At 31.6% G+C, this 18,614-nt stretch overlaps 1 protein-coding gene across 1 annotated transcript; it reads right to left on the bottom strand.

The window, feature by feature from the left end:
- Positions 1-8,874: 8,874 nt before the first annotated feature.
- On the bottom strand, positions 8,875-13,976 carry LOC111696134 (uncharacterized). Its single transcript, XM_023465688.1, has 6 exons — positions 13,955-13,976; positions 12,484-12,530; positions 11,970-12,083; positions 11,240-11,347; positions 10,783-10,853; positions 8,875-9,303 (listed from the first exon to the last, which is right to left on the bottom strand). Exons 2-6 carry the CDS (start codon positions 12,526-12,528, stop codon positions 9,201-9,203), a joined length of 441 nt encoding a protein of 146 aa, XP_023321456.1. The 5' UTR covers positions 12,529-12,530; positions 13,955-13,976; the 3' UTR covers positions 8,875-9,200.
- Positions 13,977-18,614: the final 4,638 nt, after the last annotated feature.

Here is an 18,614-nt window from a genome sequence, read left to right as displayed (position 1 = left end):
GGGGGGGGGGGGGGGAGGCCGTGGGGGCACTGTATGGTTAGAAGATATTTAAGGAATTTTTGACCAATATATAATAGGGTAGGATTAGAATGGCCAAAGTTGTTTAAGTCTTCTTTATCAAAACTACAGTTCAAGAAAATAAGATTTTTTTAACAGAGAAATTCAACAATTTCTTACAAGACAAATTCGAAATTTGTTATTTGTTATTTTCCTGTTTAACAAAAAATCAAATTTTGTCTTCTATGATAAACCAAGATTAAAGATTCAAAATTTGTCATCGAAAAATTTTTATTTAAATATTTGTTCCGCCATTTTGGATTTCAAATATTTGCCCTGCCATTTTGGATTTCAAATATTTTCCCTGCCATTTTGGATTTCAAATATTTCCCCCGCCATTTTGGATTTCAAATATTTTCCCCGCCATTTTGGATTTTAAGTGTAAACGGTAAACAACTGCGTGGAAGAAAAGGTGCGCAAGAAACAATTCCAGTTGGAGAACAATAACAAAATATCCTGATTCCAGGTTTTCAAAAATTCCTCTTTTTATTTTGTTTTTAGCTTTATTGCATTGTTACCAGAACACTATAGATTTTAGGATGAGTTATTCTGTTTAGAGTTTTGTTTTTATTGCTGTTTCTGTATTGTTGTTATAGCTGTGGGTTTGATGTTGTTATAGCTGTGGTTTTGATGTTGTTACTGATGTTGTTGTTGATGTTCTTGTTGATGTTGTAATTTATTAATGTTGGTCTGTTATTGTTATTACTATTGTTACTTTTTTTGTTATTGTTATTGATATTGTTATTGTTATTACTATTGTTACTGTTTTTGTTATTATTGTTATTACTATTGTTATTGTTATTGTTATTGTTATTGTTATCATTATTGTTATTGTTATTGTTATTGTTATTGTTGCTAACAACGTTCAACAATCGTGATGTTTATAATCAAACTTTTTTTTCAGATTTATCTTGGAAGCAAGTTTATATTCATAAATTTAGATTTACAATGTTTTGTCCAATTAAAATGGTGCGCGTTAGATAAATGATGCGTTTAAGACAAATGGTGCATGTGTATGAAGATGAAGGTTTGATATCATGAAATCATAAGTTTCAATAAACCTGAAGTTTTAGAACTGATTAATCGACTTCAAGCACGATATAAAATCACTTCTGAGCAACGTTCTCTCTTCATTCAATTTTATTTTTTTCTATGCAATGTGTTTGCTCAATGCAAACAAAATAAATTTTCTAACCATTAATAGTCAGCTGATTTTCTTTTTTTCTTCTTCCAGGATCAGGGTTAAGCACTTTTAAATCTAGAAAAACGACAATATCTTCCACATTATTGATCAGCATAAGGATTCAAGGGTAAATCTGCGGCATTGCCATCTTTGGCATGAAATTACGGTTATTTAAAAAAGTGACTTGTTATTGTAATTGTTTTAGCTAATCCGAAGCAAGGTTATAATGCAAGGAAAGTTAATTGCAGTTGCGTATACTTTGTGTTTATATTGAAACCAGTTCTCTCTGGGCGGAATTTGTAAACAATAATAGATGCATCAGTGTTCGTTTAGTATTCGAGGAGGTTAAAAGCATCATATTTTGATAATCCACATAAAAGTTTCCTATAACCAGAATATTACATTGATTTTTTTATGTGAAAGAGACAGTACACTGCAGTACAAAAGATGTGTACACCTTTCCTTGCATTAGTACCTTGATCCGGAGCAAATTTAAGACATTTTTATTTCAATAAATGAAGACGACAAAATGTTAATGTTTTTGCTTTGCTTTAATTGATGGGTAAATTATGCAGTGCATGAGTATAACAGAAATGGTGTTAGCACCCCTACACATTAGATGGTCTAACTATAGTGTGAGGGGGGGGGAGACGGATGACCCCCCTTTTTCCAAAATTTCTTCTTTAAAACACCAAAATTTTTCTTAACAAGTACTTTGATTGTGCGTATTAAACCCTTTACTAAGCTGAACCCCCTTATATAGGTTAGGGTTTGGTTTCGTGAGAGAAGCAATCTGTGTACAGGGCAGTATACAGACTTCAGGCCAGTAGGAACATCATTTATCAAACCAGGACTACAGTAAATGTCGGAATTATAATAATTCTTTTATGCTCGGAATTATAATCAAAATTAGACCATCCTTAGAAAATAGCCAACAGAAGGTTGTATATCAATAATATGAAGTAAAGGAAATATTTGAAAATATTCAGACCTTTTTAAAAAAATAGCACATAAGGGGGGGGGTGACCCCCCTCAGTCGGAATAGGGTTAAAAGTAAAACATTTTGCTTTTTCAACATTGTATCAGGAAAGATACAAAAAATTTTCCAAATCCATTTAACATCTCATTTTATTTTTGAAGGTTCAAATTATTAAAGTTTAACTTTTTATAAGAAAAAATGTTAAGTTAGCATTATTAGAATTCCGAAAATTACATACACCGGACAACCCACTGGTGCACTTATTTTTAACTCGCGTCTAACCCATTTTCTCTTTATTGTACAGATTTCTTCACCTTTCCTCATTCTTCATATTTTCTGCTTTTTTTTCCAATCTTCAAGAAAAATGTTTTTTATAAACAGTACAATTGGTACTTGGGTTTCAAACGCAAGTGGATTTTATTTGAGCACTTGTGAATCCCGTAATTCCGCGTATTTCCTTGGAATTCCAAATAATTCCGCGGAATTTCGCACAATCAAACATAATTCCGCGCGACGGAATTCCGATTGAAAACAATAATTGAAACTAGAAAACAAGTGATGTGCATTTAGTTGGTTTGTGTTGGGTTAGTTTAGGCATAGTGTAAAAAAACCCAATGTTTAAAACATCTGCTGTTTTTAACTATGCAACTATGCCTAATTTTGACTCTGACAGAAAATAAAGGCAAAGAAACGAACAAAAAACAACTCAAAAAAGAACGTGTTCGGATTGTTTTTTTTTAAAATTTCTTTTAGGATAAAAATATTGTAAATATGGTAATGCCCGATTCACAACGATACCCTTAATAGATAAATTCAACAATTTTGTCTATTATTTCTTCAGCTTCACTTTGTCGAACAATTTTGTGATTCAATATATCTTTAATTCCTCAAACAATGTCGAAAAACCTCCAAACTTAAAGAAAAATTTCACATATCAATTATGTAGCACACGTGTTATCTACAGTTTCAGCACGTGTCATTTTCAACGAGTATGTTATCACTTAGAAGTTAGAAGTGATTTGATAATGAAATAAATTTCCATATTTTCCAAAATTCAAACACTGCGTAAAAAATTGTGAACAATTTTTTCCCTTAGCCTTAGACTTTTAAAAGCCAAATGCTTTTTAAATTTCAAGTTTTCATTCGATTTTTGAACGATTTTTGTAAATTTTTACGTCTCCTTATAATGTTGCAATAACAGTTTCAACTTGTTAGCTTTTCCCCACAATACCTCCGCATTTATATATTTCCCCTACGCGCGCCTATGTATATAAAAGAGCACGCTTCTATGTTATTCAATACTATTCTTTACTACCCCTCCTGTATATATATATTTATGCAATAAATTTTTTGTGACAAAGCAGGGATGTATATTTTTTCTTAAAATAAATAAAAAATTTCAACAAAAAATTCGAAAAAGAGTTTCAAAATTGTTTTGATATTACTAAAAAATCAAAATTGGGTTCACCCCTGAAATTAGAGGAAGGATGTGCCCAGTAATGAACTAAAGGAGTTTTAGGGTCTAACCCCATAATATTTTGTTTGGAAACCAGCTTTAAGAAATTTTAAAAGTATAAACAATATTATCCAGTCTCACGTATGCTTGCTGTACAACATTTAATCACAACGAATGTATTTATTTTTAGATAAGTTGTTTTTAAGTGAACTAGCAACATTCTGAAAAAGAACATCGATCTCGTATCTTCGTATTAAAATAGAAAGATATTCTGTCTTGTCTGTCTTGTCTGTCTTGTCTGTCTTGTCTGTCTTGTCTGTCTTGTCTGTCTTGTCTGTCTTGTCTGTCTGTGTCTGTCTTGTCTGTCTTGTCTGTCTTGTCTGTCTTGTCTGTCTGTGTCTACTTGTTTACTAATTATATAGATGTCTCTGAGCTATTTTGTGAAGATTGATCACTGTAAGAAATGATAAAAAGTTTGAACAAGATTGGTTTCCTCTTACTCTAGTTAACTATACATAGTTTTTACCAGTGACTGGGGTCTCTAGTGTGGTTTAGGTAATGGTTTAACATAAAGGTACTAGGGGGCTGGAGGAGAGGGAGGGCTGGAGGGGCTGGAGTAAGGGGAAGGCTGGAGGGGCTGGAGGAGGGGGAGGGCTGGAGTTATGTTATGGAATGACAACTTCTTAATTACACATCAGGTTATTTAAAATTCTGCAAACTTATTTGCATCATAGAAATGGCGTGGTCAAGGGCTTTTCAAAAATGTATCACTTTTTGGACATTTTTTTTGCAAACATTTTAACTTTATAACTAGATTTTGCAAAATAAAATTTCAATTTTTGCTAAGTTTTAATTTTTTTCCGATTCTAAAAGTAGTAAAAAAGAGCTATCCAATGATGTATTTAGAGGGGAGGGGGGGGGGGTCAATCCCTCAGCGAATACTGGTTTTCAAGTACCCCAGCAGGGATTGGGTTAAAGGAATTAAACGTATAAGAGCTTTATATCTAGAAAATACTTTCACTCTCAAACTTTGATTTATAATTTAATTGTCTGCAAAATAAATAAGACTTTAAAAAACATACTTATTTAACTTTAGTAAAGTTATTTATTGATTGAAAGAAGAAACACATAGCACGTGCCATAGATTACGGTAAAACATAAAACATGTGTATCTATTTACAAAACACGTGTCAAAAAAAGTTGTTGAACAATAACATGACCAAAAAATAAAATTAACTTGTAGATTTTTATGTTTTGACTTTTGATACAGTGACAACTAGAAACCTATAGAATAGGCATGAACTTTATAGCAATACATAAGTGTATGGGATGTTGTTAAAAAATCAAAAAGCTTAACATGCACTAATTAAATTACTACTTGAAATTGGTTTGTTTAAACTGAACAATTGCTGTGTTTCATGTTTATTGAACTATTTTAAGTGAAAACTTGAGTATAAAAGTCGTCTTCCTATTCCAGAGTTTAACAGGGAAAATGTGGATTAGATGGAAACCTGGACGGAAAGTAGATATTTAATGGATCTAAAGTTAACATAGAAAATGTGGATAAGATGGAAACCTAGAAGGAAATTAGATATTGAATGGATCTAAGGTTAACATAGAAAATATGGATTAGATGGAAACCTGGACAGAAATTAGATATTGAATGGATCTAAAGTTAACATAGAAAATATGGATTAGATGGAAACCTAGACAGAAATTAGATATTGAATGGATCTAAAGTTAACATAGAAAATATGGATTAGATGGAAACCTGGACAGAAATTAGATATTGAATGGATCTAAAGTTGAAAAAGAAAATATATGGAAATGGTAATTGTGATATAGAATTGATCTGAAGTTGAAAAGTATATATATGGATCAAATGGAATTGGTAAATGAGATATTGAAATGATCTAAAGTTGAAAAAGAAAATTTTTGGATCGAATGGAAATGGTAAATATGATATGGAATTGATCTAAAGTTAAAAAAGCATATAAATGGATCAAATGGATATGGTAAATATCTTATTGAATTAAAGTTGAAAAAGAAAATATATGGATGAAATAGGAATAGTAAATGTGATATTTAATTGGTTTAAAGTTGAAAAAGAAAATATATGGATTAATTGGAAATGTTAAATGAGATATTTAATTGGTTTAAATTTGAAAAAGAAAATATATGGATCAAATGGGAATAGTAAATGTGATATAATTGGTTTAAAGTTGAAAAAGAAAATATATGGATCAAATGGAAATGTTAAATGAGATATTGAATTGATCTAAAGTCTGACATAGAGAATATGGATCAAATGGAAATGATAATTGTGATATAGAATTGATCTAAAGTCTGACATAGAGAATATGGATTAAATGTAAGATAATAAAGAATCAGTGTACAAAAGAATGTATTCTCGTATTGTGTATTGTACAGTGTACACACTGTGTCGTATATTTGGTTGATTACTATACAGTTTAACTCCCTAGAGAATTTACAGCGGTAAACCCCATCTGCTTTTATGTATTTTCAGGGATTATGATATAAAGATAACATGCCAATATATGGCTTGAAAATCAGTGGATCTTCCAACCATCTTTGAAAGAAAAGGGGGAACACTTTTTTAATAAAGGGGCTACCCCGCACTGATCAGGGGCAACAACCTCCAGAACCCCTATTTATCAGGATGCTGTATAGTCCCTCTTAACCTGTATGCAAGACATGTTTGGTTTGGTTGTTTGGTATGATTGATTGATTGGTTGGTTTGTTGGTTTGTTTTTATAGATTAGGGAGGAACCTGTATTTTAACCAATACAATTATTATCAGATTTGTATCTTTTTACTCGTTCTTGGTTAATCTAATACTTTCACATTGTCATTCTTTCATTTATTTGTTTCTTTTGTAAATAGTTACGCTTAACCCTATCTCTGCTGGGGTACTTGAAAACCAGGATATGCCAGGATAAATCCCATGTTTTATGTCCAAATATGACAAATGATACATTATTGGAAAGCTCTTGTGCTCTACTTTTAGAATCTGCAAACAAATTTGAAAATTTGAAAAAATTGAATTTGTTATCGCAAAATACAGTTTTGTTGTACGTTTCTGATTATACAACCATTGTTAGTATCAATTGGTTGCGTAGGTTGGGTGTACTACATTGAAACCTAATTTCAGTCAAATTTTAATAGTTTCTTTTTGCAAAAAGGCCAAAAATGTTGTTGAAAACACTTTTAGGCGGCCAACGGATGGTTTGCATTCGAGAGGGGTTATGCCGAGGAGGGTTGAGCTAAATAGTTCCTCTGACCTTAAAGATTTTATTAGAGCTAACAATGAAATTATTTCCTTTACTAATCAGTAAATGGGTATAGGTTTGTTGTAAGTAACCCTCAAAAACTTAATAGAATTCAACATACAGGAAAACCTTAACAATATTTTGTCAGATGATGATTTGAGAAATGTATTTAAATAAAATACAGAACTGTCAATGCGTTTGCATTGATACCTTAAGAATTGAAAGTGTGTTGGCAAAATGTAGAATTTAACTGATATTTGGAAGTGTTTTTTAGATTTTTTAAGGTGTATTTACAAAGTTGTTTCAGGAAAGATTGAATGTTTAAACAACCTTCTGAGACACCTAGCAGACAAATTCGGAACTTCATTCCTCCAAGCAACGCGTATGATCATAACTAACTTACTAGTGTGTAAGTGGGAGCTTTAAGGAGGGGTGTGTTCCAATAAATAGGAATTTGAGACACAACTTGAAAATTCCATTTTGATTTCCGATAATTATTAAATAAGAGAAAGTGCATAAAAAATGAGTTTACACAAAATGTGCGGTCTTTCTTTGTATCTTTGAAATTCAGGGATTTATTAAACATTGCATAACAACTTTTTGTATTTTAAATTTAAACTGGACATATTTTTCAGTAACACATTAAATTTTAAAGGCGCACAAAAGTGGTAAACCTCACTTTGGATATCCCAAGATCGTCCCATGTTTGACGTATAATATAATTCAAGGTTGCGTGATTTGTGTACGTTTCTGATAAAACACATGTTAGTATCCAGTGTACGTTTCTGATTATACAGCAAATGTTAGTATCCATTGTACGTTTCTGATTATACAGCAAATGTTAGTATCCATTGTACGTTTCTGATTATACAGCAAATGTTGTTTCTGATAAAAAAGGTTAGTATCCTGTGTACGTTTCTGATAAACAAATGTTAGTATCCAGTGTATGTTTCTGATTATACAACAAATGTTAATATCCAGGGTACGTTTCTGATTATACAACAAATGTTAATATCCAGGGTACGTTTCTGATTATACAACAAATGTTAGTATCCAGGGTACGTTTCGGATAAAAAAATTTAGCATCTAGGGTGCGTTTCTGATACAACACTGTTAGTATCAGGTGTTGTACGTTTACGTTTCTAAAACAACACAAAAATGGTATTCAGTGTACGTTTCTGATACAACCAATGTAAGTAAATATTGAATTGACTAGTATATGATTTTATCATTGCTATCCAATGTTCCTGTTAGAAAAACCAATCGATTCAGAGTATGATAATTATTCAAACTGACATTCCTTATTTATTTTTTTTCGGGTTCAATTTTATAATTGAATTGAATAAAAATATCTAAGATTTAGTATCAAGCAAACTTTACAAAGCACTTTATTTTTGATAATTTTGAGATTGATGAAATGGTTTCATACTTCTATGTCAAACATGCCCAATTATACTTTACAACTTACAAAAACGAAGACATTGAAAAGTTGTTAATCATACTTCTAAAGGATTTCGTAATATTCTCTAGTTATTCCAGATACTTAAAGAACAATTATTTCAATTATATTTATTTATATCATTTGTAATATATACTTTCTATAATGTTATTCTGTAATAATATTGATTACATAAATGGATAAATTACATCCAGCCTCTTATATATAGATTTATACTTTGTGCGATACCGTTATATTAATTTAAGATACTAACATATACAGTTCTTATTAGTTTTTTTCTAAATATCTTGATAATGTCAGGATGTATTTTCGAATTTTATCATTTGATTTATTACTCTTATTTAACCGATATTCTTGATTTTACTCTTGTTTATACGATATTCTTGATTTTACTCTTGTTTAATCGATATTCTTGAGATTACTCATATTTAACCGATATTCTTGATTTTACTCTTGTTTATCCGATATTCTTGATTTTACTCTTGTTTATCCGATATTCTTGAGATTAATCTTGTTTATCCGATATTCTTGAGTTTACTCTTGTTTATCCGATATTCTTGAGATTACTCTTGTTTATCCGATATTCTTGATTTTACTCTTGTTTATCGGATATTCTTGAGATTACTCTTGTTTATCCGATATTCTTGAGATTACTCTTATTTATCCGATATTCTTGAGATTACTCTTGTTTATCCGATATTCTTGAGTATACTCTTGTTTATCCGGTATTCTTGAGTTTACTCTTGTTTATCCGATATTCTTGAGATTATTCTTGTTTATCCGATATTCTTGAGATTACTCTTGTTTATCTTCTTGTTAATTGCATCATCAAGAACATCAAGATTATTAGTGATAGACCACATTCCAGGACCAGGCTCCCTGAAATAGGAATATTTTAGCGACGTTTCTCATTATTTTTCTATTTTCCTTGAAAAAAAACGTTATCCAGCTTTGTATTTCATGTTAAATACGTGCGCCTATGCACATTGAGGTTACGTATTGCGGACGCACATTAAAGACGAATATTCAAAATCACATGGAGGGCACATATTGAGGAACCACACTGAGTACACACAATAAGGACGTTCACTAAGGACGCACACTAAGGACGCACACTGCGGACACACACTGAAGACACACACTGAGGACACCCATTGAGGTCGCCCATTGAGGACACATGTTGAGATCGTCCATTGATGACATATATTTAGGAATCACTATGAGGACACATATTGAGGACAAATAATGAAGACACATATTGAGGACAAATAATAAGGACACATATTGACGACGCACAATGAGGACAACTATTGAAGACACATATTAGGGGCGCACAATGAAGAAACATATTGAAGACACATATTGAGGACGCACAATGAGAAAGGCTTTGAAGACACATATTGAGGACGCATAATTAGGACAAATATTGAATACATATCTTGAAGAAGCACATTGAGGCAGCACAATGAGGTCTCATTTAGTGGACGCACAATGAGGATGCATATTGAAGTCGCCTATTGAAAACACATATTGGGGACGCACATTGAGGACAAATTCATATTGGAGATGCAAATTGAGGACACATTTTGAGGAACCACACTGAGGACGTCCTTTGAGTTCACAAATTGAAGATAAATATTGAGGACGCACATTGAGTACAGGACGCATATTAAGGACGCAAATTGAGAAACCACACTGAGGACTCACGCTGAGGACGCACACGGAGGCGGCACAATAAGTACGCACATTGAGGTCGCAGATTGAGGACCCACAATGAGGACAAATAATTTGTGGGCACAAATCGAGGACGCAAATTTAGGAACCACACTGAGGAAGCACAATAAGAACTAATATTGAGGACATACATTAAGCCAGTATTTTGAGGACGGGCGCACTCCAAGGACGTACAGTAAGGACACACATTTTGTAAGGGCACATAGAGGACGAAAATTTGAGGATGTGAAGTGCAACAGAACGAACAATGAAAAGCCTTGTCGAGGATGCACTTCAGGACACATAATGGTGTGACAAAATTAAAGCTTTAAATAATAAAATGCTACGTCAAACTATTGTAAATTGTAGGTTAGAATGAATTTTATATGACTTCAATTCTCTTAGTGAGAAGAACAAAATTGTTATGAATTTTTATAATGTAACCAAATATAGTTGTTTTTATAATGTAACCAAATACGTTTGTTTTTATAATGTAACCAAATACATTTGTTTTTATAATGTAACCAAATACATTTGTTTTTCTCACAACTAGAGGAAATACGAGTTTAAAAAGTAATTTCACTTAAATTTAGCATTTTCTTTTGTCTAGTTTAACATTTTCGGAGTTTTTTTTTATTATTTTACCGTTTCCCCATTCTTGACATCGAAGTCCAAAAGTTATTTCTGTTAGAGTTCCTTTTCACCGTTCGTATTTCCTAAAACCAGATTTATTGAAAAGAGAGAAAAAGTTGAGCAACGTAGACTGAGTTGAACCACTTCCTTGTATGTTGGTTCAAGTGGAAGAAAAATGTTCAACTTAGTTTACGTACACAAGTCATATAAATTTGAATCTTTGCTACAAACTTTAATTTTCGTAATCCCTTTATCTTTGCAACCCAATGACGTATACCATTAGATATTTCTAACTATAGATTTTGTTAGATTATATAATCTTAGTTAAAATACTAAAGGTTTACACCATCAGGTTGCAAAGATGAAAAATTAGGCCTACTTTACCAAGCACGCTTAATGCACACAGTATAGGCTGGCAAGATTGATTGCATAATAACAAATCTTTAAATCTATTCTTTAAATCTGGTTCCTGGTTGTATTTCTCCTGGCTTGACACAGGTAGATGATCTAGAAGTTGGAGCAGAGTAAATCTATATTTTCTCCATAATATCTCATATTCCTCCTGCAGCTCTTCTAACTAAAAAGAATCAAGTTTAAAGGGACTATGCATAACATTTCAAATGATTCTCAATTCAAGATTTACATGTCCGATTGTCAGCAATACTTTTTAAATGAGCAGAAATGATTTCCTTTAAACCAGAATAAATCTATATTTAGACCTATTTCCAGTCATTGGATTTCAACATTTCATAGCTCTTTGGAAATCCTATAACAAAAGCAAGCAAATAGCACAATTTTTGCAAAGAAAAGACGCCTTTAAAGGAAATTTGAACATTTTCAGTTTTTCTTGAATATACATTTAGGTTTTAAAAATTTTTTAAATGTTTTTGCATAATCGAATTTCCTGGTTCAAGGGCTTTTCAGTTATGTTTAATTAATTGCTTTTTGCGCAATTTTATGTTGATGGAAATTTTTCGCTTCATAACTACATTTTGCAATAAATATTTGGATTTTTGCGAATTTGCCATTTTGTTTGCAGATTTTTGAGGTAGAGTCTTTGGACTTTCCAAAAAAGTATCAAATGTTATAGATTTGTATCACAATAAGAAAATAAAAATGGGGGAGGTCAATTTGACCCCACGCCAGGCAACCAGTCAGTAAACCAAACGTCAGGCTAAATAAGGTTAATAATAATTGACCTGAATCTCTGTAGTTTGACCGGTCAGCTGATTATCCGTGGGTTCTGCTGAGGGTGCCTGGTGGGATGGTTGCTCCTGTATCCCTGCATAGCTGCTAGGGGCTTGGAGCCGGGCCTGTACTCCATTTTAGATTCATAGTTATTTTAAAAGGAGATTCCTATTTTATCAAGAATAGTAAATGGCTCCTCTATTTGTTTTCATTGAAATACCCCAAATTTTATTGGAGATCAAAACTTAAGCTCTACAATAAAAAATTTAAGGTCTCCGAAGAAAAACTTGAGGCCTACAATTATAAGCTTTGGGGTCTACAGTGAAAACTTAAGGTTTACCATGAAAACTTGAGGTTTACCATGAAAACTTGAGGTCTACAATAAAAAACTTGAGGTCCACATTGAAAATTTTGAGGATAAATGGCTTGGGGTCTCCAAAAAGAAAATTGGAATCTTGGCTGGTTTATAATGTGATTGATTAATACAATTTTTTTATTTTTAAAAATTTGTTACTAAAATGATCCCTGAGTTAAATGTAGAAGGAAGAGTAGAATGCATGGTACCTGCATTCCTAAAACAATGTTTTTGTACATTGATAACCAGAAAACAATGGAGTAGAAAGACCACATAGTTACTTCTTATACTTCAGTGTATTTGATGTTGTTATAAAGCAAATAATTTTACAAGACACTTATTAAAATACTGATTTAGTGAAATTGGTCTGTTTACACTGCACAGTTACCGTGGCTCATACTCATTGGACAATTAAAAGTGTAAAGAATAAAATAGAAAATAATCTAATAATCTGATAAATATATAAATATATTTATATTTTTATTTTTTATGATGCATAACCGATCCAAGCCTAAAAACAAAATGAAATTATATGTTATATAACTCTACACATGTTTTAACCTTACGCCCAAAAACTGAAGAAAAATAGTTGTAGGTCCACTTGGTGATTTATCTACATAAAAGGCCAACTTTTCCTGGGTAGGTTGTATTCAATCGCAAACGACAATTTTAACAATAAATCGGCACTTCTGTTTTTTTTGTACGTCTTCACAACGATTGAATCGAGCTGGGCTGTTTTTTTAAAATATCTAACGTGACCCCAGGGATGGTTTTTGAAGTGTAAAATCAAAAACTGTGTTTGGAAATTTTGTTAATTTTAACTGAAAATCTTCGAAAATTTGTCTTTAATGGAGTGCAATGAAGAAGAGAAAATCAAAAGTTTGCAACTAAAATTGTTGCAAGAAAAGGTGCCTAAACGCCTATATGTATATACAGTAAATAGTAAATAATGACCATTAAAGGGAGTGTTCGTGAAAAATGAAAGGGGGTATAGGCTTACGGCGAAAAATAATCGCTTTTGATCGTTACTAATCTTACTTCTATCTGTTGGGTCTAAAAGGAGAAAATTGTTAAAAACGACTAATACCGAAGAACGTAGCGTCCATATAAATTCAGAAAGTTGCAATATTCGACTCGTATCGTAAAATAATCAATTCAGATATTACAACCTAAAGTCATCGATTATTTTTCAAATCATTCGTATATAGATAATATTTCATATAATTTGTCATTTATTTTATATACAATGCACTTAAAACGCATTTTTTCCGTTAGGTGTCTCTACTAGGTGTAATTATTCAAGCTTAGAGCAGAAACATCTATACCCCCTTTCATTTTTCGCGAACACTCCCTTTAAGATCAAATTAATTTCGTCTCCATATTATTAATTGTTAAATTTCTCACACATTACAAAATTGTGTGATAGTAAATATAAAGAAGATGACTAATTTGTGGACACCACTGTACGTTTATATAAATATTTCTGGCATACAGTATATATGGAACTGTATGTAGTATTGACCCTCTACCCCTGTATGTATATATATATGTAAACAGTACCTGAATATATGGAACTGTACGGAGTATTGACCCTCTACCCCTGTATATATATATATATATATATATATATGTAAACAGTACCTGAATGTATGGAACTGTATGTAGTATTACCCCTGTATATATATATATATATGTAAACAGTACCTGAATATATGGAACTGTATGGAGTATTGACCCTCTACCCCTGTATATATATATATGTGTAAACAGTACCTGAATGTATGGAACTGTATGTAGTATTGACCCTCTACCCTTGTATGTATATATATATATGTAAACAGTATCTGAATGTATGGAACTGTACGGAGTATTGACCCTCTACCCCTGTATATATATATATATATGTAAACAGTACCTGAATATATGGAACTGTATAAAGTATTGACCCTCTACTCCTGTATATGTATATATATATGTAAACAGTATACCTGAATGTATGGAACTGTATGTAGTATTGACCCTCTACCCTTGTATGTATATATATATATGTAAACAGTATCTGAATATATGGAACTGTATAAAGTATTGACCCTCTACCCCTGTATATATATATATATGTAAACAGTACCTGAATATATGGAACTGTATGGAGTATTGACCCTCTACCCTTGTATGTATATATATATGTAAACAGTACCTGAATATATGGAACTGTATGGAGTATTGACCCTCTACCCCTGTATATATATATATATATAAACAGTACCTGAATGTATGGAACTGTATGGAGTATTGACCCTCTACCCCTGTATATATAATATATCTATGTAAACAGTACCTGAATGTATGGAACTGTATGTAGTATTGACCCTCTACCCGTGGCACTAAACCTTAAATACTCTCCTAGCAGAATAATACAAGAGATTTTATCCTAGATAAACCTTCTACAGGAAAACAGGGATTACTGCTGACGAGATAAGAGAGAGAGAAATGTACATTTGTAAAGGGTGTTTTATTAGAAATATTTATGTACAGGGTGTTTTATTAGATATAAATATGTTCAGGGTGTTTTATTAGAAATATATATGTACAGGGTGTTTTATTATAAATATATATGTTCAGGGTGTTTATTAGAAATAAATATGTACAGGGTGTTTTCTTAAAAATAAATATGTACAGGGTGTTTTCTTAAAAATAAATATGTACAGGGTTTTTTATTAGAAATAAATTTGTTCAGGGGGTTTTATTAGAAATAAATATGTACAGGATGTTTTATTAGAAATATATATGTACAGGGTGTTTTGAAAATAAATATGTACAGGTGCTTTATTAGAAATAAATTTGTTCAGGGTGTTTTATTAGAAATAAATATGTTCAGGGTGTTTTATTAGATATTAATATGTTCAGGGAGTTTTATTAGATATAAATATGTTCATGGTGTTTTATTAGAAATAAATATGTTCAGTGTGTTTTATTAGAAATAAATATGTTCATGGTGTTTTATTAGATATAAATATGTTCAGTGTGTTTTATTAGAAATAAATATGTTCAGTGTGTTTTATTTGATATAAATATGTTCAGTGTGTTTTATTAGATATAAATATGTTCATGGTGTTTTATAAGAAATAAATATGTTCAGTGTGTTTTATTAGATATAAATATGTTCAGTGTGTTTTATTAGATATAGATATGTTCATGGTGTTTTATTAGAAATAAATATGTTCAGAAATGTAAGAAATAACTTAGTCATAAAGCTGTTTTTTATGTAGACTCGTTTAAATCCAGTTACACTTTAAAGATTTGGTTAGTTAGAATGTCATGAAACTCATGACAAAATGATTTAACCTTTCTTGAGTAAGAGTACGATAATGAGAGAACCAAATTATTATTGAACCATCAAAATTGTTTTCTGATTTTAAAACTATATGTTTGTCTCAAAAAGTTAAAACTACAGTTTTTCTAAATTATATATCAATCAATTTATTAGCATATCATACACACGATATTGTTTATCTATATCACTTGCTATCTGTTCCACTATATCCGTGTACTGCATAGTGTTTCGAACAGAGATAAGAGAGTTACAGAGATCGATTATCTGCTAAAATATGCGATATTTTCCACAGCATGTTCTATTGTGTACAAGTACTGTACACGACCAATCACCAAACATTTGTATTCAGGGATATTTAAGGATCATTTGGATACGAAACACAAAATCTTTAAAAGAAGACTGAATTCATTAATGTTAGATTTCATGTTTAAAATTGGAGTATTTCTTTAAAAATTGTAAAACTTAACCCCTGAATGGGTATTATATGCAACAAGTGGCCCATGAGATGGCACTCTAAAAACCTATCGTAAAAACGTATAGCATGTCGTGCCGGGTCAACTTAGGCCTACGTAGCCCACCCGGTGAAAGGAGATAAACAGTCTGTGTAGTCTGTGGGTTTGAATTAGAAATACGCATGTGCTGCTTTAATAATAAGAATGGACACGTTCTTTCCAGAGAGTGTTTTATAAATAAAATAAAAACAGGGCAAATTTTGAGACACGGGCAGCCGTTGTACATTTGAATTTCCGAGCCAGGTCAACCTTTCCAGTCCCAGTTTGTACAGTACCTAGCTCTATGGACAGGTTTAGCCGGTGGAACAAGGTTGACGCGGTCAGACTATAATATGCTTCGTATATAGGTTGAATTTACTTTTACTAAAGGGGCAGATATGCGTGGAGAGGGTGTTCTTGGTGGAATACATCTTTAACTCAGTTTGCCTGAAAAAAAGCTAGAAATGAATAATGAAAAATAACAGAAACAAATATGATGCTATGCAGTTTTGTCAACAATGGGAGAGGCTGAAAAACCTATCCCTCAATTTTTAAATATAACGCAAATCTGCCCCTTTGGTAAAAGTAAATTCATCCTATATGAAGCAGAAAGTCTGACCGCGTCAACCTTGTAGCACCGGCTAGTCTTGTCCATAGAGTTAGGTACAGTACAAACTGGGACAGGACAGGTTGAACCGGCTCGGACATTCTTATGTACTAAGGCTGCCCGTGATATAGAGAGATAATAAAAAAATCTTAAAGAATAAAAAAATAATACACATAGTGATTATCTAGAAAATAGATTAGCAGACATGGTGTTAAATTTGAAATTTAATGTTTATAGGACACATGAGATAAAAAACTTTAAAAGGAAGTTTTGATCTAAAAAAGAGCTGTTTTTTTGTTTGTTTGTTTTTTACTATAAATACATATAAACAGTGTTTATTTCTTTTTTAAGAAATCAGAAGTGTTTAATTTGAAAAAAAATTACTACAGAGGTCATTATATGATAAACACAATGCGGGTTTATTTTTTAATTGATTTACATTTATGTGTTTTCTTTCATGACAATTATTGATTAATAACTTTCTTTAGCTTTGTCATTGAGAGAGAGATAAATTATTGCATTATTTCTTTGATTTGAAACTAATTTCTCTATTCATTCTGATTTATTGCATTGGTTTTTATATTATTATTATTTATTATTGCCAGATATATTAATTTAAATTTATTTTGTAATACTTTGCTGAATTAAAGATATTGAAAGATTTGAAATTGTGTTAACTGTAAAGATACACCCACACAGAATAAGACTGTAAAGACGACCTGAAGCTCATTAAATTTGACAATCTCAAGGTTTAGTAAAATCCTATACATGAATAGCATATGTAATGTAAGTATATTGATTTGGTAAAGAATGAAACACGTGTACCGGCTTGGTGTATGTCTGTTTGTTTGTGACTGATAAACGTCAAAACGGCTGAACCAATCGGGCCCGATCATTTTTGTAGGACTTCACATGACCCAGGGAAGGTTTATGCATGCTTAGAAGAATAAAAAGTTGCCTCAAAAATATTTTGAATTTCGTAAAATTTTTAAAATCCAAAAAAAATAATTGTTTATCCGCAAAGCGCCCTGATAGCCTAGTATTATAATGATGAATAGTTTACAAACATGTTTTATACTGTAATCTACATTGGAAGTTCTTGAATAATTTTAAGATTAATCCAGAGAAAACTTAAAATTTTTGTTTTGTTATTGTAACATCCTGTAAATAAATGTTTATGCGCACGTTTTCTCTTCAAGGGACAGACCGGCTATGTAAGGTAGTTAAACTGAGTAAGCAGTGTTATGAACAATTCTTTAGGACTGATTTGAGACATAAAAAACTTTTCCACGATGTATAAATCCTGAGTTTGATCGCAAAGTCGACGTTCAACTCAGGATTTACAGATCTTTAAAAAGTTTTATATGTCTCAAATGAATCCTAAATAATTTGTCCACAACACTGCATACTCAGTTCATTTACATAGCCGGTCTGTCCCTTTAAATGCAGATACGTCTGTATTTTTGTATGATATATGTCGTAGATGCCTAAATCCTAAAATGATTGAGGGATATACAGACAAATTACACAAATACAATAACAAATATATATTTTCTAATTTTATCGTTTTACCCGGATTCATTTTTTATGTGTTTAAACAACCGTGATTTGAATTGATTAATGATTATAAAAGCTGCACAATATGCTAGGTTAACATTTATTTATTTGCAAAACAAACTGATTGTGCTCTAGTCTCAGTTTTGATGATATTATTAAAGTATTTTGGACATTTAAAATATCATATTGAGGTAGCAAAGCAAATCTTGCATCACGCTTTCACAGAGTAGGTGGTGAGGGAGTGAGTAGGGTCTAAGTTTACGGGGGAAAAGAGAGTAGGGTCTAGTTGACATGGTAGGCGGTGGGGGAGGA

Source organism: Eurytemora carolleeae, unplaced genomic scaffold (assembly GCF_000591075.1).
Source record: "Eurytemora carolleeae unplaced genomic scaffold, Eaff_2.0 scaffold188, whole genome shotgun sequence".
NCBI classification, from domain to species: domain Eukaryota; kingdom Metazoa; phylum Arthropoda; class Copepoda; order Calanoida; family Temoridae; genus Eurytemora; species Eurytemora carolleeae.
The sequence above is the reverse complement of the archived record's forward strand: the minus strand, read 5'-3'. Positions and strand labels throughout refer to the sequence as shown.

Bases quoted from the DNA above. Each gene is read 5' to 3' on its own strand.
- LOC111696134 (XM_023465688.1), bottom strand. From the start codon at position 12,528: ATGCAGGTACCATGCATTCTACTCTTCCTTCTACATTTAACTCAG. The intron at 10,854-11,239 runs GAACCAGATTTA...ATCTGGTTTTAG, and splicing joins GCCAGGAGAAATACAACCAG to GAAATACGAACGGTGAAAAG. The intron at 9,304-10,782 runs GTAAAATAATAA...TTCCTATTTCAG, and splicing joins ATGTCAAGAATGGGGAAACG to GGAGCCTGGTCCTGGAATGT.